General features: G+C 42.1%; 1 protein-coding gene across 1 annotated transcript; it reads left to right on the plus strand.

Annotated features, from left to right (window-relative positions):
- The first annotated feature begins 319 nt into the window (after positions 1-319).
- LOC119373275 (sorting nexin-21) lies at positions 320-19,654 on the plus strand. Its single transcript, XM_037643298.2, has 4 exons — positions 320-756; positions 6,682-6,818; positions 12,907-13,288; positions 17,601-19,654. Exons 1-4 carry the CDS (start codon positions 612-614, stop codon positions 17,921-17,923), a joined length of 987 nt encoding a protein of 328 aa, XP_037499226.1. The 5' UTR covers positions 320-611; the 3' UTR covers positions 17,924-19,654.
- The last annotated feature ends 6,516 nt before the right edge of the window (positions 19,655-26,170 follow it).

Raw genomic sequence — 26,170 nt, forward strand, 5'->3', positions numbered from 1 at the left:
CCACATGCAAAAAGATCTACACGCAAATATTATTGTGAAACTTCTGTGTTTTAAAAAGCTTTTTTCGCATTGTGTGGCAACTGCAGTTGCGCGAGCTCAGTAAGGTTTCGGTTTCGCTATTTTGACACACTCAAAGGATGATCCCCGGTCGCCGATTGTATACACCACAGTAATTAACAGATATCTTTGCTGGTACAGTGACACATGTTAAATTAGCGAATATCAATTAACGGAATCAGTCAATTAACTCTGTTACCCAATGGTCAACGACGACAGCGCCCTATCGTCCGCTATGACAGCGCCAATGCGCCCAATTGATCAAAATTCGTTGATGGCAGTGTGGAGAGTCCGACTCCGATCCAGAGCCTGCCACGAAAATTGTGTCGGACTGTAAGACGACGGCAGTGAAACTCGCTCGGAGGCCAAACGATTATTTTTCTTAAAGTAATCGTTGTACTCGTTGCTGGGTTCGCTGTGTCAAAGGTGTATGCCCTTGCAGCTGCGCAGGCTGCGTCTTGCACAAGGCTGGCTGTATTGACAGTCGAGGAAGTCGAGGTGATGATTTGGGCGCGAGGTGCTACAACCCGAGTAGTACGTAGTGCTGACTAGTTATGAGCTCTGAGGAACTGAACTCTTCTCTTTCTGACGACGTGGACGAACTGCGTTGTTCCCAAGTGGTGGGCACCCTTTGCTTTTCGGACGCTGCAGATGATGATACAGGGGAGTGTTTCGTCTCGTCATCATCGAGAACCATTCGTGAGTTTTTCGCATTCTCTTACCGACCTGTTTTAAATTGAGAGCTGATCCGTAATACGTTGCCTCTAACGGGGGAATAGTTGATATTGCGCAATGACTTTCGAAAACGGCTGCAGTCTTGTCAACACTATGCACTTTTAGGCCCTGTAGTAGAGCTGTGACTGAGAAATCAGCCTTAGCTCACTTGGTTGGGTAAACAGTGCATTGTAAAAGCGAATATTTGAGAAAGCGAAAGGAAGCTGTTAAGATATTTTGGCTTTTGATCAGTCTGCGTTACAAACTGTTTAAACAATCGCTTCATTCTCGTAAAACTCGCCACGACAGATAATAGCGAATTTGCGTGCTTTCCCATACTTTCTTGCCTGCCTATTTGAGCACATTTTGTTACTTGCGCTCGACTTCTCTTGTTACTCATAGTGTGTGTGTTTGTTTTTTAAATTCTCTTTTGTTTCATCATACGTATGATCTTCAATCAGTAAGTACTTCTAACGCGTTAAGTGCTAAACTTCTTCCAGCAAAAGATACCTTTAAGTTATGACGTGTGGTTGCTACATGGATATGTAGTCAGTTTGCAGTTTGTTGATATGCTACCTATAAATTCCGTTTTGACGGTTCTGTGTGAATGTTTCATTTGTCAACAAAAAATGTTTTTTTTTTTTTGTGTGTGCGATGAATGCTCATTTGTCTTGGATTCGTTGTGTGAAAAACCATAAAAAAATGAGCTTTGTAAGAAACAAAAAAAGGGACTTTTCAAATAGGCGCCCCAAAGAAATAGCGTCGAGGCCACTGTGCATGCATGACACCCAAACAGCATTTGGGTTTTGCATTGGGGACGCTATTTCTCGAGTTTAGCGGGACCCCCAGTGCCTGCCCCAAAAGCTTTGCATCAAACAAACATGACGGCACCCACTGAAGCGACGGCTCTTGGACAAGACTGGAGTGACCTGGGGCAGGGGGAGTGCCCAAAAGCAACGCAGAGCCATTCGAAAACTCTTAGCTCTTGCTTGACGCAAAACCAGCACACGCTAAGCACTTTGGGGCTGCAAACATTTGGGACCCCTATTCGAAAACTCCCTAATATTGCGAAGACGGGGCACAGAGTGAAGGAATAAAGCTATTAAGTGCCTTGTGCAGTTCCTTCATTCTTTGCCGTTTTTTAGTATCGCGTGTAACATTTGACCAGCAAATATAAACACTGCCCCTCTAAGATGAACTTTAGGAGGGTTTCGACTTGGGCTTGTTGGTGATTCATCTTGCGCATAAAAGACAGGGACACAAGAAGGAACACAGGTGGACAGACGAAGTGCAAACTAACAAACTAACAGTTGTTAGTTTGCTCTTCGTCTGTCCACCTATGTTCCTTCTTATGTCCCTGTCTTTTGTGTGGATCAGTTCCCATCAAGCCCCTCTAAGATGTCTTTACCACTTCTTAAAGTGCCTAAATCTAGAAACACACACACACTTTCTAGTCGTGGTTTTTGGGTTTCCGTAATATCCACCCTTGATTTAAACTTTTATATGTTGCTGAAGAAAAGGCACTATGTCTTTTATTCAATTTTAGTTGGTTATGTTGTCATTGACTATGTTGTCAAGTGGTTTCTCAAGAGCAGCGATGTGTACAAACCTTTAGCTTATGTTTTTGCATTTCACTTAATAAACTGGCTCCCTGTGTAAAATACGGACGAATTTAGCTGTTTCCAATGAATAGAGATCATTAGTCCACTAAATAGCAAGCACCAGACTGGTTTCATGAACTTAAAAAAAAAAAAGATTCTTGAAAAGAAGGAAGGCACGTTGTGGTAGGCCATTAAAAATTGTGTAAAATGGAGAGTAATTGCACAAGAGTAAATTAGCTTAAAGGGGTACTAACACGAAAATTTTCAGTTGTCATTTTTTTTTTTTGCGTGAAATGAAAGGTCAAGCCCTCAAGAGCCTAGCAAATGTGCTGGTGAGCATAAGGGTACCCTGAAAAAGCAGTTACATTAGTTCAATAAATAGCAAGCACCAGACTGGTTTCACGAAATTAAAAAAAAATTGTTGAAAAGGAGGAAGGCAGGTTGTGGTAGGCTATTAAAATTGTGTAAAATGGAGAGTAATTGCACAAGAATAAATGGACTTAAAGGGTTACTGACATGAAAATTTTCAGTTGTCGTTTTTTTGCGTCAAATGAAAGGCCAAGCCCTAGAGAGCCTAGAAAATGTGCCAATAACTGTGAGTGTACCCTGAAAAAGTAATTACAGTAGTTTTTAAAAGCTAGTTTCAGTTCTTACAGTACCCCGATGTCACAACACGGTATGAGCTTCTCATCGCATGCTCGTGCAAGATATTGTGACGTTTCCATGGCCACTCCGCTCCATGACTCTCATGGGTTCGAAACAGCGTGATAAATACGAGGACACAGAAAGAAACAGACATGACGAAGCGCTGAACTACCAACAATGCTTTTTATTTGTGCGAACACAAATAAATACGCTTTTCACATGAGATGAGGGCTGGGGTATTGGAAAGAAACGCATGCGCCCTACCCTATACAACGCATCAAATTAACGGTGCAGATAGCTAATCTCTTTGTCAGTTAACGCTATCGAAAGTGAACCAACACATGCTGACCCAACATTGTGCATTACGAAGGCTTCATAGATTTCTTGGGCTCGGAAATCTTGGTATCTGTGAACGATGCATGTCTGCTGGAAATTTGGGCTACACCTGCACCTAGCGCAATGAATTGCCAAATTGCTGCCAGTGTTTGCTCCAAGATTGCTGGCGTCTTCTCGTAGGTGGTCATTCACACACCGGCCCATCTAACCAATGTACAATCCTCCACAGGACGTCGGGATCTCGTACACCACTCCTGTTTTGCAGGGAATAAAGCGAGTTGCATTCACTCGCTTGCAGTTCAGTGCTTGGTCCTGTCTGTTTCTTTCTGTGTCCGCATATTTTTCGCGCTGTTTCGAACCCATGAAGCCTTACCAACAAGCTCAGACCCATACCACGAGGTACCATACCATTTTGGTACCTCGTGTCATCACAACTAGGCATACTGGTGCGTGAGGTTGACACTGTAGCCTGGCATCACGATAGTATCCATGTCAGTAAATACGCCACACGAATGGGCAGCTTTTACTAACATGGCAGTTGTACGCTTGCTACTTAGTATAAGTTTTCACAAACATTTTGTCATGTAGGTCAAGTATTATTGGTGCTAAGTACAATCTTACACTACAATGAGAAGGAACTGAGTTTTTTCTTGAATAGCTGTGTGCTGCTATGCAGATGTTCTTCACTTTGCCCATAGAAGTGTGAATCTTGTAGTTGTAGTTTGACATTTTTTGTGGGTCCTGATTGGGCTCAGTCACAACCATGATAATGCTCATTCTAGTTACCGGCTTATAGCTTCAATGGTCCAGGACCATTTGCAATTTGCCAAATGCCTTTGACCTATATGCTAGTATTATGACAAACTAGCATGTGCTTAACAGGGCTGATGCAAGCTCTCGTAACCCTTTGAGGGTCGATTTTTTTTTGTGAAATGCGTCCCAAAAATGTGTATTTTTTTATTGCTGAATTAAATTCTTCAGACGAATCTATTAAAGAAAAAAAAATTTTCAAATTTTTTTGGGTGACCATAAAGTGACATTATTTATTTGTGAGTAACAGTAAGATGAATTCTTAAAAAAACCTAGATTACTGATAAAAAATTATGCGTTGAAATAAACGTCTGTGTAGTTCACAGATGTACAAGAATAAGAAGCGGAAACACGGGGGGGGGGGGGGGGGGGGGGGGGGAGAAAAGCCACTTTTGATCCAGTCAGCATCGTCTCGCTGTGCATGCTTTTCAGATGTCTCTCGCTCATCAACATCTGAATCTTAACTCGTAAGTAACACCTCATCTGACGGGCTGACATTTACTGAATCAGATTCTTATTTGGCAGTCAAGCGGCAATTCGGAGGAATCTTCGCTAGACTCACTTGCGGCAGAGAAACCGACGCGCACTTCCATAGCGAAAGCAAACTGCGCGGGTGAGTACACTGAAGAAAACTTGGTAGTTGTGAGCGCGCCTGGAAGGCGAAAACAAGTCCGAAACCTATAATAATCCTTCGTCTTATCTCCAACGAGACGGAAGTGTTTTTTGTGAGTCCCCGAAACAGGAAATGCAACCACATTGGCATCGTTTGCATCAGTCAGCGTAATCGCGCCCAGGGAGCAATAAATGAGTAACAAAATGGTCACCCTTTGAGAGATTCTAATCTGGAAAGCCATCAGTGTTGTGGGCGCAACAAGTGGGAACCAGCCAAAAAACGAAACCGAGACTAGTAGGCGCACCGTTGTAGTAAAGCATAGAAAAACAAAAAACAAAACGGAGAGACATTGGTGCAAGAAAAAAATTCCACTTATTCCCGCAGTATGGCAGCACATGCCAAACAAAAGAAATCATCAAAAAAGGCGGCATTTGAAAAATACAGGCATGACATAGATGTAAGTCTTTGACCGTCTTGTGGCTGTTGCGGATGACGTGCATGTACGTCTGACCCTCGAAGGGTTAATACATATTGAAAAGGAGTACGGTAATCTTGCCAATCAGTGTTTATAGATGTTTTCTCTCTTTCGTATCTTTTTTCCTTTTATTCATGTCATGATTGCCTCATGTAACATTTTTATAAAGAATTCGTTCTTTGAGGCATTTTCTTGCCCATTGGTGTTTCTGAACTGAGGAAGAAAAAAACTGTGGAATTGTATAGTGGAATTTTCTGCACAGTGGTAAAGTGCAGATCCTTTCATTAGTACTAAGGAAATTCTAGGTTGCAGACTGTCATGTATATAAAGCACTGGCCGAAAAAAAAAAAGGTAACCGGGACTCTGCAGGTCACAGTGCACTATAAAAGCTCCTACGCGAATTTCCAAAGTTTAAGTATTTATGTTGCTCGGTTCCTCAGAAGACACGGGCACCTGCGACCAGTTTTTATTAGTAGATGATACAGAAAACGTACTCGAATTTGATTTCAGGGTGAAGTAGCATACTCGAATTTTTCAAAAGTGTTCAGTAATAGAAGAGGAGTGAGTAAATGTGAAACATTGAGAGTTTTGAGCTTCCCCACCCAAAGCAGATGTATCCGTCATTGCTATGACCAGTGTTGCAAGCAAAAATCCTTCCCTTCCTTCTGAAATGCTGCAGTTTTTTGTCGGTACTTCTCTGGAGGGGCCCTCCTAATGGCCATGTTAGCTCAGCGGGTATGCCACCCTCCTGCTAAGCACAAGGTTGCATGGTCTATTCCTAGTCATGGTGGCTGCATTGTGATTGGTGAGCACTGATTAGCTGAGGGACTTGATAGTCGGCACATGCACTTTTCGTAGCTGCCTTGATCAACAATGAAAGGAGGGAAGTTTGAGAAGAACAGCAAAAGAAAAAAAAAGTGACGTGGTAAGACCACACAGCTGAAGTCCATAAACAAAACATTAACTGAAAACAACAGTACACATATGCTTACTTGCTTGCTAGCTTTTTTAACAATAAAACAGTAGGGATATCTAATGTATCTGATAATTCTGGTTATGGTGAGTTTGGGAATTTTGGAGTTTCTTTTTGTAGTCAGTGTCATTATTACAAGGTGATTATAATTAGTAATGTATCGTGTGTTGAAGTAGTGCAGCACATGCCAGTTACTGCATGAACTTCATAAGTGTAACTGTAATAGTGGACTACATAGCTTGTCTGGATGTAATATCCATAATTGAGTTATTGTATTATGACATTGGAGGTGTCTTGCCCATAATGTAGTATTCTTGCCCATTTTTCATTTTATGGCAAGCAGTGTTCTTTGCTAATACTGGTGATGTTTGAATGTGGTGTTACACTTCATGCTATCCCAAAATATTTTCTGTTTAAGAGGAGCTTGGCGATTTAATAAACATTATTTGGTCTCTAGGGTCGTGGTCAAAGACTTCACAGCCAAACACCCTGATGGCCTCGGCAGGTGATCCTCCATCCAGAGTAGGACCTCAGCAGGTTGTCTTTGAGATTGTGTCAGCCAAAACAGTCGTTGAAGGACGTAAGAAGTTTGTGGTGGGTACACTATTGTGTTATGTTATGCTTTCATGACTGGATTTGTGTATGCATCACTGTGACAATAAACTCGCTTAGCATTTCATTTAGTATGACAGAGTACATAGCTAAAATAATTATGCATTTGGTGGGCATGTTTTGTTATTTGGCTTTGTCTACATTATAGCACACGAGAATACAACAGAAAAGTGTTCTGAAGGTATACTTTTGGCTGAGTAATTTTTGAACGATCCTTGTTATTTCAGTTGTATAAGTCAACAATTCCTTCTTTTGCAAGAACTATACTACTAGAGAACTTTCTGGAGCTTTCCTTGCATGTTCATGCCAAATTTATATGGCTCTATACCTAGGCCTCTTCGTCTGCATGTTTCATGTTCTTAAAAGTTGGGGAAGAATGGGGCAGTGGCATAGCCAGGGGATGGCACACCGCCCCCCTCCCCCCGAAATTTTTTTGCCATTCCATACATTACACAATATGACACTCGATCACATCTGTCCGCCCGGCTCCCACTTCAGATCAAGGAGGTGCCCCCCCCCCTTCCCCCCGGAAAAAATTTCTGCCTACGCCTCTGATTGGGCAAGATGTTTTGGGCTGATAATCAAGAAGCTGTTTAGAATTTATTGATATTTTAGCACCTGTCATTACGACATGCCAGAAAGTAGGGCTTTTAGAAATGTTTATTTGGCTGTTAAATTTTTAAGGACTCCCAATTGCAGTACCATGTATTGGCCCTCCAATTTTGTTAGTAGCAATATAGGTCCTATGTTACTAGATTTTGGCACTCTTTTCTGCAACTCTAGTGGGAGCATGGCTCTTCACCATGGCCACACTGTCGGAGACCAAAACCAGTATTCAGCCTTTGTCCTCCACTGCCTCCCCCTTATGTTCCTTTCTTACTGTACAACATCAATCCTCCCTTTGTCATACACAAACTTCTTTCTCTAATATCCCAATCCCCCCTCCTCCCCCCTCCCCCCCCTTTTTTATTGCGATAGCAATTATATGGACACTCTCAGCGTATTTTCGCCGTCTCTGTCATGTCTCGGATATGTATGTGTATGTATATATATTAAAAAGGCACAAAGAAAAATAAAGCACAAGAAAAAAATTTGGAAGCACCCAACAGGGTATTTGAACCAGCGACCCCTCGCTCCCCAGTGCGCTGCATTGGACAACTTAACTATGTGCCATGCATGCGCCAGCGAAATAACGGCAAGCTATTTATATACACCATTTATCGCTGATGGTACGCAGATCTCGGGGGAGCTTGAGTGTGTTTTCTATCGCGCAACGCTCCTACAGTTTCTTTAAATTTGAAAACTGCCCTTGAGACGCGCACGACAAAGTGGCTCCTTCCTGTACCCACTCGTGATGTGGAACGAAAAAAAATTAAACACTGGGCACACCTTGCATTAGACGCCCCCGTGTCGCAAGAGTCCAGAGGGGTCACTCCACATGCTGCAGTTTAAAAGAAAATGAAATATCTAAGAGTGTCTGATTCTCCATTGTTGACACTTGCAGCGTGTTGCTCAAGCACAAAGACATAACAACTGTGACAGTTGTTAGTTCACGCCTTTCCTGTGTATACCTGTGCATTCTTTTCGGACGTCCTTCTTTGTGCTTCAGCGGTGGGCTGCAAGCATCGAGCTGCTTGTCGTTCTTTGCTTTGCCCTTGCAGCAAAACTGTGACTTTTTTTTGTTTTCTCTAGAGCTGTGCGAATAGCAAAATTTTGGGTGCGAAGCGAATTCGAATATTGAAGTGTGAGTGCGAATCGAATCGAACATTTTTCAAATATTTCTCGAATATTTGTAGAATATTTTTCGAATACTTCGAAGCGAAATTGCAGAAAAAAAGTTAGAAAGGATTCCTAAGCATATTCTTATGAGATAGCAACATGAAAGTGTTTTTCACTAGGTTGATGAAGCACTGTCGGGGTGGTGTTTCATAGTTGTCTTATCAAGAATGAGGCAATGTAGAGGCCGAATTGTATTTACGTACATGATTTGGTGCAAATAAAGTGTTGCCGACAACACTTTACACGTGATAGGCAAGGATGCCATTTCCTCAGCCTCTCCTCCTCTTTCAACTTCTGTGGAGGCCCAACTGATGTGGCGGACAAGGGTGTGCTCCCTTCAAGTCCGGAGTACCAAATCTGCCTTGTAGACGTTGATATATAAGAACATCTGAAATTTTGTATGCTAAAAAGCTTCGGCGTCCGATTTTTCGGACTTCCTGCCCAAATTTCAGGTCCAAAACAGCATTAATTGAGCCCCCACATCTGCGACATCTTTAATCTCCATGTTGGAACCAGTGTTTTCTTGAGTTAATACATTTGCGACCACAACGGAGCTTGAAAGGCAGCTTTGTCACAATACAAGGGTGTGATGAGGCGAAGCACACTGAAAATCTAGGGACCACTTCCAATTGGACGTTGACTGTGTCTTGGCAAAGTTCGACTGTAACGGAGCTTGAAAGGAAGCTTTGCTGCAATACGAGAGTGTAATGAGGTGAAGCATAATAAAAATCTGAAGGGGGGTCACTTTCAGTCGGACGTTGACATTATTTGTTTTTGGGAAGTTTGAATAGTTCGAATAGTAAAATTCCACTGCGAATCGAATTGAATAGCAAACACCATTAGAAAAATATTCGAAATTTCGAATATTCGCACACCCCTAGTTTTCTCTTGTTTGTAAGCAAGCTCACTGTTCTCCTCCACCTTTGAGATTAGGGGAGAGTGAGCAAGGCATACTTAAAAACGTTGCTACGGAAGGCTATTGCTGCCCTTATGAAGGCAAATCCACTTATCAAAATGTTGGCTCCAGCGACGTTCCCTGTTCAATGATTTTCTAACCTTAGCTAGTGGGCCGCAGTCACGAAATTTAGTCCCGCAAGGACCAGGACAGTGAAGAAGGTGGGGGAGGGAGAGAGTTTGAACAATATGTTGGCTAATGTTGCCATTTGAAAAGAAAGGCTTTCTCATATCTCGTATATGGGTAAGTACATTCTTCTCCTGAAGCTAGAGGGAGGGGAAATCCGTTATTTCGGAGAAGGCAGTGAGACACGAGGTAGATTCCCTTTTCATGGCAAGCGACATGGCCTTCGGCAACCTCGGGCAACTACGAAATCCCCTTTGAGCCAAAAATATTCGAAGAAAAACCTATTCGTCGGCCTTTCCTGCCAAGTTCCTCTCTGTTGGCGACAGCTGTCCATTGCGGGTTCAGGCTCATGACATACTTATTAAGAAAATTTTTAAAATATGGGTTGAAGACAGTCATGTGAGGGCCGGGCCGCTTGCAAATGGCCCACGGACCACATGTTTGAGACCCTTGATCTATGCTGTTGTCACAAACCTAAAAAAGCACTCTTGTTTTTCAAGCTTCATGTTAAGAGTTTGATGTAATTGGATGATATAATTCATGGTAAGAATTAAGAATAAATCATGTTTTATTTTTAAAGAATTTATTCTAACATTTTTTATCAGTGAAAATTATCAGCAGTAAAGAGCACACATCTTTTGGTTGGCATAACGCAGTTTGATTTCACAAACTCATTATAAAAAGGTTCCCCTGGGAGAATGCTCTTCCACATAGATTTTTTAGCGTTAGCTACACTTGCCTAGCTGGAGCTGATTTCACGTGGAGCGTCATGAGCCGTGCTGCGCATGCGCGAGGGTCAGTGATGTCACACAGCTGGGTCACCGGAGCTGGCATCTCACGCGCTCTCCGACACTGCCGCGCGCGGCTCGCTGCTGCTTGTCTGCGCGTTCAGCAGGAGTGGCGTCGTAGCCGCGGCAGACAAACTGGCGCCGGCGCGCGCGCAGACTCCGCCACCATCGCGCGCGACTCGCCGCCGCCGGTCTGCGCTTTCCATAGTGACGTTGTAGCCTTGGCAGACATATTGGCGCCAGCGCGCGCGCAGCTGTTTGCCTTCGCTGTGCATTCGCCATCTGACACTGTGCTGGAGCCACTTGATAGCACCTCTGACTGGCGTTTGCAGGTGGGTAACACCATGGAGAAGGAGAGCGCAAATGCTGCTCAGCGGCGCAGAAGAGCCGCGAAGCTTATCTCATCGGATCCTGAAGTAGTTGCCTGGAAATTAGCGGTTCAGCGTACGAAGAATGAACAGAAGGCCAATAATTCTAGACAATCAGGAAAGCTAAGGATAATCAGCTGAACCTTTGCTAATGCTACGTATATCCTGGCATAGCCGAGCTAAGCCATTGCAAATTTTTTTTTTTTTGTGTGTATGTAAAGGATTTAATTTTCACAAGTTCTTGCTAATTTTTTTTAACTTACTTAGTCACTTTTGTTTTGAGAGGGAGGTTCAGAAAAGTGAGATTTGGGGACCTTGCTGATGTACATTTAGGGTAGCTCATGTGAGGTATACAGAACACCATAGACATTAGTACTTTTAGCACGCCTGTCTCTATGTATAGTGCTCTCTTCATGAATGCCAGCGTTGTTCACTTAGTACATTTTTTTCTAAAGTGGCAGCTTCCTATCTGACAGAAGGGACGAAATGCCATGCAGCCATGGTCACCTTATCCACTAACTGCAGCAGCTTTCGTATTGTTTCCTTCTCGATTGTGTAGATAGCATGTATTGAATGCTATAGAAAGCATTTGACCTCATTGTTAATTTTAGTGGCACATTGACAGAACAGTTGTGTAGAAGAGCAGGGTTGCAGAAGTGTGCTGGGCTGGGTTGGTTGGTACATTACGACAAGAAAAAAATCACAGTGCTAAAGATGGGACAAAGTGTTGTTACATTTCAATCAAGACAGCAGTATTATCAGTGGTACTTAATTCGTTATTAGACTTAAAAATCCTACCCTGATAGTACCGTTTCGTATGTAAGGTTTAGCTTCTAACCATCGGCAAAATTGGAAAATATGGTTGTCAACCTAGTAAGGAAAGTGGTGGGAGTTATGCCTTTGATTGATGCACTGCAGTGATGAACGCTACAACCTTGACAGTCTTTACTCACGTAGTTCATTCTAATTCTAGTTATTCATGCAAGAACAGTGAATAGCATGTTGCACTTTGACTGAGAATATGAAAACAAAACATGGGCAATAGAAAATGCTGTCATTGGATGGTGATAATCTTTAATGCCTGTAGAAGACTGGTGTGCTGCCTGTTTGGTTTCATCGGAGCATTGATGGCTAATGGCTGTGCAGGACGTGAGGCAGTAATTTTTACTTCTGATCTCATGTACTTGCACAGTATTGTATCTTCATTCGCCAAGCTAGTTACTGAAAGCAGTCTTAAAGTACTTCTTGGCAAAAAAAAAGACAAAAGGCAGTCAAAATGCATTTGGGTATTTTAAATTGAATTTTGGCACATCTCTTCAAGCAGAATAACACTTAATTTTTTGTTGTCTTTGAAACTTTCTTTTCTGATGGCTCATGTGTTAACAGCATTCAATTTTTGTCTTGTAGCAGACTTTGTACTTAAAGGGGCCCTGCAGCACTTTTTCCAAGGAATCGTCGAATGGCTTCATTGAAGGAGTTCGTTGCCTCACGAATCGACTGCCACAAAAATTTTTAGAATCCGTCAAGTACGAGCTTAGTTATAGAGATTTGTCGCACGATTTTAGCGCTTTCTCCTCTCATACCAGCGGGCGGGCTGAAGGCTACGCAGGGGAGGGGGGGGAGATGTCAAGGGGGCAAGAAGCTACGACCGTTCATCAATGCGTGTCATGACCTTGAGCACTTCCCTTTCTTTTTTTTTTCTTCGAATGCACGGCTTACTTACGGTGTGATCATGTGTGTGTGCGGGCATATGGCAGCATCTTGCGGTGGCCGTAACTATGCAGCTCACGATGCTCAAATCAGCCAGTGGCCGTGGACATTGGGTTCAGGGCGCGCTCATTTGGTTTTATGGCATCATTTGTAGAGAGAAGAGTGAGCGATTTCTAGCTGACTTTGGCAATTGATTGTAAACTTGATGCCGCATACTACACTGTAATGTTTGGCTCGCACGTTCTCAGGAGCCTCAACTACCGATCAGCAGCATTTTCTGACCATGCTGAAAAAGTGTTGCAGGGCCCCTTTAAGACTCGATATTTTTGGCTTGTTCCTGCCAGTGCTACACCGTGCTTGTGAAAAAGAGTCCCGGACTGGAGCGACTCCCAGGGGTCTTGGAGCGTCGCTACTCCGATTTCTCTGCCCTTTTTGCGGGTCTGCGTCGCCGTCACCCATCATGCGTGGCACTGCGTGACTTCCCTTTCCCACGCAAAGCCCTGCTGGGAAACTTCACCAGTGAGGTGATAACTGAACGTAGTCTGGCCTTTCGCCACCTGCTGTCTCGTGTTCATGCCTCGCCAGAGCTGCGCCGATCACCAGAGTTTGCAGAATTCACATGGCGCCGGGAGGTGTGCCGTGCTCACCGGCTGATGACTGCTGGCCAGTTTGAAGATGCCTCTGTCCTGCTTGAAAATGCTTACTCAGTACAAGAGAAAGTTCTTGGTAAGTGGTACACAATTTTTTAATTGGGTTCTCTTTAATCTGAGTAATACGTGTCGTACTCTTTTGGTATTGCGGCCTGCTAAGTTCGTACTGTGAGTGGTTGGCATTTGGAAGTAGTATGGGACCACCTTAAGGTTAACTGAGTTGTTTCTGTACATGTTTAGGAATGGCAAGTTAGCACTTACTGAATGACTTATAACACATTATACCTTTAACAAAAGTGGTATAAGGCGGTGAGTAATGTTTTTCTTATGGGCATTAGAAAAACTTCAAAGCATAAAGCTGCGCAAATAGTGTCATTATTTTTTTTGTAGCAGAATAACCCTGAGATGCTGCTGTTATTTTGGTTAAATTTGAGGAGGCATGTAACCATATTTTTTTATTTGTGTGCAAACGGTAATTCTCTACTATGCTCAAGAGCTGGAGTGGCTTTGTGCATGCTGTAGTAGACTACACTTGGTAACAGCCTTCTCTTTCACTTAGACACATCCTCTTTCAGTTAGACGGCAGTGAATTTGCTATTGCATTCATTTTTTACCAGCTGTGGCATGTATGCAGAGTGCAGTGAAACTGGTGAGTTTCATGCAGGGCTGTTAGGTGATATAATGTGGAATATTGCTCAAATGTAGAGTAGCTTCCACAGCAGTCATGCATGGTAACATTACATGCATATAACCCTCTTATGTCACCAAATGACAGTGTTGTTGTAGGGCTACAGTCAGAGAAAATAGTATCAGGACCTTTCATTAATAACTTTGCTACTGTCTACATTGAACCTCATGTGAATGGTGCTTTGAATTGATACTAAATATAGAAACTTTTCATCAGTTTAAAATGATACAATATTTTTTGCAAACATATTTTTAAAAAGTTTTACAGTGATAGGCATATTATTAGAAGATATATTGAAGGTAAAAGTTTCGTTTCACCTTTATCTGAACCCCAGTGTCAGTATGTCATTGTGATGCCATATATTTCAAAATATATAGTATATAATATTTGTACTTAGGCTGCATGGCTCAGTAAAAGCTCTTGAAACTTGCCATGTTAAATTTTCTCCTCCTCCTCTTTACTTTTTTTTTTTACTAACAAACAATTAACTAGGCCCCAGCTGATGCCATCAAGATTTCTCACAGGAAGCTTGTGTGAAAGTTTCTAGGTCATCAGTATTATGTTTTGGAATTTTCCGGTTTATCAACCCTGTTCTCACGGTAAGAATGGTTTTTTTGGCATTGCGGAAAGATGATTATTTTTATAATTTCTACATTTAATGTCCATTATGTTTTTTTTTTTTCACCTCATTCATCATGATTTCATTCCAGTGTCACCTTGTGCTGTTGGTGCCCTCAAATGCCGATAATTGTGTTGAACATAACCCTGACCGAGACCTTTTACAAGTGAAATAATATTCCTCTTTAGTGTCTCTTTGAGTGCAGCTGACTTTATATTCCTGTTTTTTACAATAGTTGATCCTAGCACCCTTGAGATAGTTTGAAGAACTGAAACATACCTTGGTATTTTTCCTGCAATTGGGCTCATACTAGGCAAGATGAGCAATGGGAAAATACAAAGATGCTGGCAGTGGTGTGTTCATCTTCACTCATGTCATCACTGGAACTTCACTGTGACTCTCCTCATTCTCTTCTGAGTACTTGTGTATGCTTTCATTTATATTTGTTTTACCAAGCTGATGAAAGCCTCTGCCGCGGTCAGTATTTCACGGTGACACTGTTCACTAATCGTTCATTGCATTGTATTGGTACACATCATGGGAAATCTGAGGTGTGAGTGTTGACATTTAAAAAATTTACTAAAGCACGACTTGCTCATGCACACAAAGTATTTGTTCTGCATGGATGCTTCTCTCCCTCTCACATTCAAGCCACGAAAAAAAGTTTTCGGTAGTATAATATACACAATCACAGTTTTTTTAATCCATCAAATAGAATAAACAGAACTAAGGCACAAAAACACTTTCATTCTGTGTGAATTCTTTAATGAAATACTTGCCGAGATTGCACTTCAGATTAAGATTTGTATTAGTAAGGAGAGCTGGGCGAGTTGGTTTGAGGACATTATTGGAAACATTTCGGCGCGCACACACTAGACGAAATCGAAAGGCGAGAAGACAAACGGGCGCGAACTCACAACTCAGTTTATTGAAGGAAGTACACGAAATATATAACCCAGGGTAGCTCAAGAGTGCATGTGCGTAAAAAGAATCAAACAAACAAACAAGCAAAACATAAGGAAACAAAAGAAAAACACATCATGACAGTAATTTTGCAGAAGTGGTATCCACAACGTGCAGCAGATTGTAAAAGTCAAGTGCTACTCAAAAAGGTGAACTCCTTGTCTGTTAGTGCAATCGATGGGTTGCTTACGCATTTATCAGCACACCTTCTAATACGAAAAGCTTCAACTATTTCCCGAGTTATCTTGTCTTTATGATAAAACAAAATGTTAGTGTCACACCACACAGGATGACATTGGCAGTTCCTGCAATGCTCGGCTAGGTGGGAGTGATTACTATTATCCACTGACTTCATATGTTCATTAAGGCGAGTGTTAATGCATCGGCCAGTCTACACGACCGCAGGTTAAGGGCAATAAATAAACTGCCCCTATCCTGCACCTCACGAACTTTCCGCTTTCTTTTGAAAGGCAAACACATTTTTTCTTCTTCATTTTTTTTGTCAAATTTTTGGTCCACCGCCCTGGGTTATATATTTCGTGTACTTCCTTCAATAAACTGAGTTGTGAGTTCGTGCCCGTTTGTCTTCTCGCCTTTTGTTTTCGTCTAGTGTGTGCGTGCCGAAATGTTTCCAATAAGATTTGTATGTTTTCTCTTCCAAGATTATTCAGCACACTTTACATGGGACACTGTAGCCTGACTTAACTGTGACTTTTTTTCAAAAAGTTTCTCTGCCTTAAATGTCATAGCTACATGTGACACATAACATGGCCTAGTTAAAGTCTGAGATAAAAAAAAAAATCATCTGATGTTTGAGATTGTATTTAAATTTTAGCAAGAGATCCAATTAATAAAGTTGGTCCAGTGGGATCATGTCACATACTAAATATAGCACTGAATGGGCATTCTGTGGAATGTGAGCAAAGGGCTTTCTTTTGTAGGAGAGACTGCTGTAACTACCCCCCCCCCCTTCCACACCCTTCTTTTTTTTGCGTTCCTCATACAAGGCTACAACATATATTGTGTGTGAAATGGATTTACCATTGTATAATAATGACTTTACTTTGAGTGAAATATTTTTCTTAAAATTTACAAAGCTGTTTGTTTGTGTCATACTGCACGTGTTTGTCTTATAGCATGCATAGTTTGGCAGAGAATCCCAGTGTAGTGACTTGTAATATCTATTTTTTCAGGCCCAAGAAAAATGTTGAAATTGTGAACTTCTTGTTTTTATATTGGTGTCAAGAACATGCCTTTATGTTGTACAATTGGTTTTGCTAAAAAAAAAAACACATACTCAGGAATGGGATTAACTAACCGTTTATAATGAGTATGGTACAACAGAAAGAAAATGCTTATTATTTACATAGATGAGCATTTGATCTTGTTTATTCTGGGTAAACTGTGCTCTGCAATCAAAAAGAAATAAGGGATTGCACAATGCTGTCACTAGCAAGTGTGCAGTAAATGCAGTGTGTAACTAAAAATCACTGGCAGTTTATTTGTTGTTTGTTTGTGGTAAGTATATGCTTTAAACATCATTCAAATGAAGGAAAAAGTTAATTGTCTAGGACTTCTTTGTTATTCAAGGTTGCATGCTGAATAAGTGGCTTTCTTGCTTTTGGAAACATGGTACTATTGCAACAAGAACCATGAGTTGTGGACCTTGTTTCAACGAGAAACCAAGGAGAGCCATGCTGAATATGGCATAGTCGGATATTTTTGCCACGCACCAATATTACTGATTTGTTGTAACATGAAAGAGCATGTGCTTGGGCATGTTGTAACAGCTACTTTGGGAAACCAGCTCATTCATGGTACTCTGGAGAAAACGTGAAATCTATGCATGGAGGAGGTTTGTTACTGAGAAATATTGTTATATGTAGAGTTGGACAAACCTGACATACTTGTGGTGCAAAAAAAAAGGGTTAATATTTGAAAAGTTATTCTCTGATCGGAAGGCTTGCATTTTTTTGTCTGTATGCATCACTGAAGGTTTTCTTTTCATTGGGACTCATTTAGTGTCATAAAAAAAAATATTTTTTAAGAAGCTTTTAGAGCATATGCTGTTGTGCAATCTGGTGACATGGATTGTTGCTGAATGACCCCTCGCTGCAGGAGATGGTGACCCGGACACATTTACCACCCTGGCGGTGCTGACGGCTTGCCTGAACGCAGTGGACAATGTGGCTGAGGCACAAAAATATGCTGAGCTGGCCCTATCCAAGCGGCTGCCTGGCAGCTCTGCATCAAATCCCAGCGACCTAGAGGTGCCCTTACTGGTTCTGGCAATCCGGCTGTGGTGGGCGGTGGGAAAGGAGAAACGAGAGCTGGAGGAGCGGCTGCGCCAGGTGAAGGACACGGGAATCAATGTGGATGCTCTGCCAACACTGCTTGAGCTGGTACTCAAGAAGGACAGTGCTACCTTGTATTCATCCTAACATTATAGACTCGAACACGTGCTCCTCACCGGGTGCGTTTCACGGCACACTGTGTGGCTGCTTACCTTTGGGATATTGCAGCTCTTCTTTTCTTGCTGTGGACGAGGTCTGGAATTCATTTTCCATGCACAAAAGGTTTTGATGACAATACTACAGTCTTTGCAGGCCAAGTAGGTGCATCTGTACATCACTTCATGGGACTTCTGTGACCTGGAATCTTAAGTCTTTGAGAGTAGGCAGGTTTTGGAACATTTAAGTCTTTGAGTTTGCAGGAGTTTGCAAGAATCATCTGCACTTACATCTTTTGTGCAATTTAAAATGTGAGGTGTGAATTGAGCAAGGGTTTGTGTAGTTTTTATTATCGCTGAGTTTTCTTTATTTCTTTTTTTTTTCCTTAAATATTCCAGCTACATTTCTCACCATTGCCTTAAGAGGATTCTGCAACAACTTTTTTTTTTTTCTGCTTGCTGCTCTTTCCTCACTTTGTCATGGCAGGTGTGCACATAGTTGTGCTTGTTGCAGCACATGATGTGCCCATTGTACCCAACATGTCATGCTTAACTGTGCTGCCCTTTTTGCTCGGCCATTCAAAGATACCTTCCTGTGGCTTCACCATGGTGGTGAAAGACTAAATCACGGGAAAAGGTGAATGGAATTGTTGTAGAGCACCACTTAGAGCACAAAATATTGTTTGCAAGAAGAATTTGGCACACTAAGCAAGGCTTTGGTTGGGTAAATGGGAGGCAGAGCAGATATGTGTTTATGATTCACTGTTGTCCACCTAACCTTCCATGTGTGGGAGGTAATGGCACCTTTATTAAACTCTTAAATACACATTGCATGCTTTATCTTATCGACCATCTTGAAATTGCTCCTGCTAGTATTTTCTGATGGCCATTTCATGATGAAATTAAGGTGTTTTACAGTGTTTTCAAGCTTGTATCAAATGCAAGTTAATACCCTACATTTTAGACTTATACACGATGCATGTTAAAAAGATGTTAAATTTAAAAATGGAAATGTGCTTCCTGTTGAAACAAGGCTTTTCAGAACAATCAGTTGTTAGCATTATATGCTGCAATGAAGAAGCTGCAATGCTGTACACCTTACTTTATGACTTCCAAACTTGACGAATGGTGTTTTGGTTGGCGCTTGCATGCACAGAAGAAAAAAACATAAAATGATATCCTGCAAGTATGTTTGTTTAGTGTAATGACAACGAAGTAAATTCAAATTTTTTCGAGGTAGTGATTTTGCATACTGTGACTGTGGTATGCAGTTTCACTGCTGAATAGGAAATGTAGTTTTAGCATACTGATTGCCCAATTATTCAGGACCTGTTATGAAGCATTGACACGGGATCACTACAATGTTATGCATTCTTTTCAGTAGTGTATATAGCAACAGTAAGGTCCATTTGACAGTTTTGTGCCTCTAGTTTTGGCACTTGCACCTTCCTTCTTAAATATACGTTTCGCTAAATCACATATGTGTAGTAAGTTCATCTTTGACCAGAGTGCCGAACTACCTTGTTTTTATCTAGTTCAACATATAGCTCAGGCCAATAAATTATTGAGTTCTACATTTCTCATTTGAAGAACAAATCCAGGCGTCCTATTCTTGCATGTTTTATGTCTGCATTATTTATATATTATGTAATGTCAACAAATGAGAATTGTTCAGAGTTTGAGCATTTATAAGATGAAAACCCTGGCATTGTGCAATATAGTTATTAATAGCCATAATGAGCAATGCAGTTAGTCTCTCAAAGTTTGACCACAGGCCAACAAGACCTCGCCCCCCCCCCCCCCCCCCCCCATTTCTTTTAATAGCGGAGCTGTTTAAGCCGGTCATAATCTGTCCAACGCGAACAAAAAACTTCGGGCAGGTAGGCGCCCGAGTACAGCAGGTGCGAGCGTTGAACAAACACGTGAAAGAGAGAGAAAAAGCGATAAATAAAGACAGAGAAAGACATAGAGAGAGAAAGGGATAGAAACACACAAAAAAGAGATAGAAAGCAGAGAGCAAGACAGAAAGAGAGAGAGATAGAAACAAAGAAAGAGAGTGAGAGAAAGACGCAGCGATAAATGGAGAGATAGAGAAAGAAAGAGAAAAATAGAGGAACAAGGAAAGGCCGCCCAGCTCCGCTCTTCCTTCAGGCTTGGCACCACTAGTGCGAAGCTGCCATAATTTCTTTTTCATTACGGTTATGCTTTGACCCTGCACGTTAAAATCTTAAAGCAAAGGAAACTTTCATGTTAATTTTGTATCATTATTGTGAGAGGTGACAGTAACTGCTGAAATAGTTTTCAAGGAAAAAAAATATTTCTAGGCCAGCACAGAGCATAGGGCAAGTATGCTGTGATTTACGTGTAAGAGTTTTGCGATGATCATCTTCTTAATTTGACATGATACAGATCCACTGGAGATCTGGCATGTGTAATTTAGAAATAATATAGATGAATTTTGGGAAATCTTGTAACCCTAACTGTTCACTGCATTTTGTACACATGTAATGTAGAAATTGGGCACACTTCTTCATAGTATTTCCCTATCTTGCAGTACACATCACTACATTTTTGTGTGAACTCCCTTAGTTATAATGAAAGTACATGTGATGATTGCAACTGCCTCATAACTGCTACACTGCTCTTGGTGCATTGTTGACTTCTACAGTCTCTCACTAGTGGGAAACCAACAGGGGTCATAATGCTAAGTGGACCTTCAATGTTGTTCATTTTTATGTGCTGGTTGTAATGGGTCTAATACATTTTATATGAAAGTTTTGTAAAATTGGCCTGCATAATATATACACTTAAGAACATTTTTATTTTCAAGCTTACTCAGCATCGTATAGCAAGGATGGTAGGATTAGTCAGTGGGAAACAGAGAAGTTCAGGTGAAAATACATTGTCACAGAAGTGCAAAGCTATCACTGAATTTTTGAAAAGATGAAAGCCATTAACTGAACTTTTTTTGTAGAGACATTAGACTTAAATGAAAAGCATAGTAATAAAATGCTGCTTAAAGCAGTATCTGTTATGTAGCAAAAATGGTTTACAGTAAAACCTCGGTGATACGAATCTCGCGGGATTACCAAGAATATTCGTATCATCCGAAATTCGTATCACCAGAAAACATGGAAAATTAGTATGCGACAAAAGAAAGCTGGCATACGTTTTTATTTAGTTTTTCTCAAGGGCGCAGCGACTTCATGAACAGCTCTGAATGATTGCCAGTAAAGTTTTTAGATGTCAACGATAATACTTGTACTCGTAAATACTATACGGTGCATCGGCGCGTGTGTAATTAATGAACCAGATGTGTTGTGCCTCGTGACCGCCAGTAGCCCCTTCCTAATCTTACTACGCTTTTCTGCATGACACCGGAGTACTGCGGCAAAAGTGACTTAAGAAGCGCTTTGCACACGATAGATAGAGGCCAAGCTCCTTCGCCAAGACCATCCGCTTCGTCTCTTGGGGCTTTCGTCCAGCTTTAATGGGACTTCATGACGGACCCGCAGCCCAAGTTTCAGTCTTGTTTCATAGAACGTCTGATTGCGGGGACATGGCTTGCATCGACGTGGCAGGCGCGTGTTAACACAGAACAAAGACTCCGCTGCCTCGAGCACAGGAGCACGCGTCAACGCGTCGGAAAAAAAAAAGCGCAACGTCAACGTCATCTATGGTCTAAACGCGAAGGCGCCTAAAGGCCTCCAAGATTCGCTCATTACCTCGGAGGCAACAACGCACCGTTGATGGTCGCGCAGCGCGCATGCCCGCGCGTGACCGCCGCGTCTTCCGCGACAGCGCGGGCAGCACCTGTTCGTACCTGTGCGCTAGCGTACGTTCGTATCAAATGTCGCGGGGTGCAAATCGGTTCGCAACAACCATACTCCAATACATTACAGGCTAATGGGCCTTGGCTGGGACCACAGAAAAATTCGTATCACCCCGAAATTCGTACGAGCCGTGATCGTATCACCGAGGTTTTACTGTAGTCGCTCATCAAATCACGGTTGAAGAGAGTACATCTTTTCGTTAGATTAAATTGCTCAAGAAAATACTGGTACATTGTTCGTGTGTGTGCAACAGAGAAGTTCTGTTCTGTGCTGACAATCTAGGATGTCCCGTATTGTTAAAGGGGCCCCGTCACACTGTTTGAACAGAGTCAGAAAACAGATGATCTGCAGCCAAGGCTTCAGTGAACACAAGCCAGACATCATTGCACTGCATGTAGCTGGGAATTTTACAGTTTCGTGTCAAAAATAGTTTAAAATCCCTTGCTCTCTCCTTTGCTATGTAATCACTAACTATGCAGCAAGAGGGTGCGACAGATGGTGGGTGGTTTCGCAAACAATGTGCGAGTAGAGAATCTCTGAGGTTGCTACTCTCTCAACGAGTAAAGGTGCTTCACAAAGGTGGTAATGAATATTGCTATAAAGGCATTGTGAACATAGAGTATTGGTAAGCTGTTCTGTTGAAAAATACCACAAAATCGGCCAAACTGCATTTTCCACTATGACTAGTTATTGTGTAATCTGCTTTTTGTTGTCTTTTACCACTATTGACTCATCGTCAGAAATGAAATAGCTGGGATCTGGTTGCACATTTGCATAATCGTGACACCACAACTAAATTGCACCTGCTTTTTCTCATTTGTGGAAGCTTTGCTTTAGCAGCAGTGTTGTATTTATGTTTTATTGCATTTTTGAACAATTATCGACAGAGGCATTGATTTTTTTTTCTTGAATTAGCCCTACATTTGCATTTTTAAGTGCTGTTCATGTTACTGATTATCGTCATTCTGTCAGTATTTTTTTTATTTGGGTTTGTATAGAAGTTGTGAAGATAAGCATTTTTGCAGAAGAAAAATTTTTGGTGGCAATAATTGGTCATTGTCCTTTTCTATTCTTTGCTTTGTATGACCTAAAGATGCTTTTTTTTTTTTTTAAGTTTTGAAAACTTGTAACCCTCTGTAGGAAATATATTGGGTAGCAGAAGCCATGTCATGCTTATGCTGATATCAATACAGTCGAACCCAGGTATATCGAACTCGCCAAAAAACATTTATTAGTTCGATATATGGCATAATTCGATATAGGCCCGCTATAGGATTTTGACACAAAGGCACATAACATTAAGAAAAGTACTTTATTAATATGGTGGCTTACTTGCGTGCCCTACTTTGGAACAAAATAGTCCTGGATTTTCTTCTGTGTCAACGACTTCGCTGCCTGCGACAGCACGCACGCCTCCACGTTGTCCAACGAGTCGGAGCAGCTGAGGCCGCAACCTTCCACATTTACGCAATAGCGCCGGACCAACGCAAGTGCACTAATCACTTCGGAGGATGTAGGCAATGGGCCATCGTCAATTTACGGTAATAGCTGACGGTAATAGCTCGATCATAGGGCCGGACACCGGGATGTTTCGCGACCGAACGTCCACAAACCATTTGTAAACGGCCGCTTCAACATCTTCGTACACAGCAGTGCGCACACGTCGGGCGCCACGGGCACCTGGCCTTTTGTCCGACTTGGCCCTGACGTCTGCCTTGTTCTTCAGGATAGTACTCAAGGTGCTCCTTGGAATTTTGTACGCGGCGGCGACGTCGGACTTCTTTTCACCGCGCTCGACCCGATTTATGATTTCGAGTTTCGCGGCGAACGGCAAATTCTGCCTCTTTGCACAAGCCATGACAGCGCGCCAATAAAGTTCACAGAGCACCAACAGGCAACACCACCAGCACGGACCACGCTGAATGAGGACTCGAAAACAGGCAGCAGCAGGCACACAAGCATAAAGAAAGAAAAAATGGCGCTCACTTCTACCGCCTCCGCGCCTCGGAGAAAGCACGACGGCCTCTGATTGGCTGTAATTGCTGCGAGCGGGCCAGGATCATTTCTTGCAGGGGGGTGTTCGCCCGTGCACAACCGGGTCTAAACCACTTTTTCTAGGGTGGCGCCGGCAGTTTTCCCCGCCACCGCGAGGGAAAGCCAACTTGCTGGGGCACTTTTGAGGCACATGGAGTTTGATATATCGGTTGTCGTTGCTATTTTCGTTCGATGTAACAGTAACTTTTGCTATGTATTCTCAATGTAAATTTACCGTGTTTAGAAATTGTTCGATATACGGGATAATTTGATATAAACGGGTTCGATATAGTCGGGCTCGACTGTATTGGTAGAGACTTAAGGCCATGGTATAGAAGCGAGCATAGTTGAGAACATAAAGTTGGTTTTTGTTTCGTGGGAGGCTTTGCTTCCTGTGTAGTTGCAGTTGTCCGTGGTACATAAGGGAATCTGATATGCCAAGGGACTCTGTACTTTGGTAACGCTGTGCACTTGTGCAGGTTTCTGCAGCACACATTGCACTGTTGCTGCTTCAGTACAGAGTTTACGTTGATGCCGCTATTGTAATAGCGATAAGTGTGGTAAATCACATAAATACTCTGCCCTTTCTTTTTTTGCCTGCCTTGTCCAGCTGTGGCAAAGCTTTGAGCACGGCTTTCCTTCTTCACTGAAGTCACTTTCTTTGCTACCTTTTCAGTATTGATTTGGCTTTAGTTCTTTGCCCACTGCTGCCACTGTCGAGTCGAGTCAAAAAAACTTTATTGCAAGGGAATTCAGGACCTCCCAGGCCCCCTGGGTCCCTGCGCGACCCCACCACACTAAACGTTCTTGTCTAATAAGTCCATGACGTTGGCAGCCCGGCGGGCGGCGATCTTCTGCCTTGCCGGGTCCATGGAGCCTATTTGTCACCTTGAAGGTGTCAGGACAGCAGCAACCATTGATTTCCTAGGTCACGATAAAACAAAAAAAATTCGTAACTAGTGTTAGAAAACAGTCGGGTAAGGGTAGGAAATCTTTATCATAAGTGTGGGATAGTTGTGTGTTTGGAGCTGCAATGTGTGACTCGGGCATTCACGAGTGCGTAGTGGAATGATTGAGTGCATTTACTTAGTCTGGAAAAAAAAAATTTTTTTAGGCTTCCCATGAAATCAACTCTACAGAGAGTTTTGAAAACTATGCAGAGTTGATTTTACTGGGCTGTAGTAAGCTTGACTGGGGAATTTATGTTCTCATGCATATTCTTTGCAGACGTTGAAATCTGTGATAAGAACAGCCCATTCCAAGACATTTTGAGAAAAAGTTGGCTGCAGGGCTGGGTAGTATCTAAGGTTCTTGTATCTTGGATACTATCTTAAGACCCTCTTTGGGTATCTTGTACCTGTATCTTGAAACACTTGTTACGACTGGTATCATTATCTATGTTTTTGATAGGAGAGTTCAGATATTGTGTATCTGATAATACAAAGTGCGCTGTCACCGAAATCTACAGTGACGCCCAGAGTCATCTTAACTTTTTCTCGAAGACTAGTATCATCATTGGCTTATGTTTTGAGTGATACCACGCAAGAAATATGAGCAGTAAACAAAACAATGCTGTCTGCAAGCTCTGCACATTACAATTTTAATGGCAGTGAGAGTTCATCCCACTTCTACTGAGAAAATAGGGTGCTGTGCAGTGATAATATCTCAAAATTGAGATGTGTGGCTTACCAATACTAAAATCACACATCAGCTGTTAAGCGGAGGGCATGAGCATTCAGCTTGAGTGTGAAAACTGTATATGGCATATTTATACTACACTGCGTGTCCTTTGTTTCTTTGATGATGACTTGAGATTACCAAAAGTAAGGGATTTTTGAGAACATTCGATTTTGCTTACCAAGCGTTGCAACAGCAGTGGGCATCATAGTTTCTGCATTAATTCCCAAGGTGGGTTTCTGTTAATTCAATTTTAAATGAAAATTCTGGGTGGCAGCTATGCATTTCTATGGGACCAAGCTTTCATTATTTTGATCCTAAAATTAGCCTATGCCGGTTATTTCAAACTAGGATGGTCATGCACCCAACTCCGATGCACCCAACCCCGGTGGTGACTGCAGTGGTGGTTCCAGTCGCAGCATTGTCTGTCTTGGCGATGCTTAGGGTATAGCGAACATGTTTAACATGTCGGAAATTCCTAGGTTTTACCTATCCCAGGAGGATTTTAATGCAGTGATGGTAGCTCACAATAAATTGTTACAGTACTTACCAGATTCTAATGTGCATGTTTTTTTTTCCTAAAATGTGTCCGTGAATTCCTTAGTCATTGCAGTGCATTACCAAACAAAAACGCATTTTCGCAACAACCTTGTGTCACATCAAACCTGGCCAGTGTCATCCCCATTAGCATCACA

This window comes from Rhipicephalus sanguineus, chromosome 1 (genome assembly GCF_013339695.2).
Source record: "Rhipicephalus sanguineus isolate Rsan-2018 chromosome 1, BIME_Rsan_1.4, whole genome shotgun sequence".
Classification (NCBI taxonomy): Eukaryota; Metazoa; Arthropoda; class Arachnida; order Ixodida; family Ixodidae; genus Rhipicephalus; species Rhipicephalus sanguineus.

Bases quoted from the DNA above. Each gene is read 5' to 3' on its own strand.
- LOC119373275 (XM_037643298.2), top strand. From the start codon at position 612: ATGAGCTCTGAGGAACTGAACTCTTCTCTTTCTGACGACGTGGACGAA. The intron at 757-6,681 runs GTGAGTTTTTCG...TTTGGTCTCTAG, and splicing joins GTCATCATCGAGAACCATTC to GGTCGTGGTCAAAGACTTCA. The intron at 6,819-12,906 runs GTGGGTACACTA...TGTTCCTGCCAG, and splicing joins AAGGACGTAAGAAGTTTGTG to TGCTACACCGTGCTTGTGAA.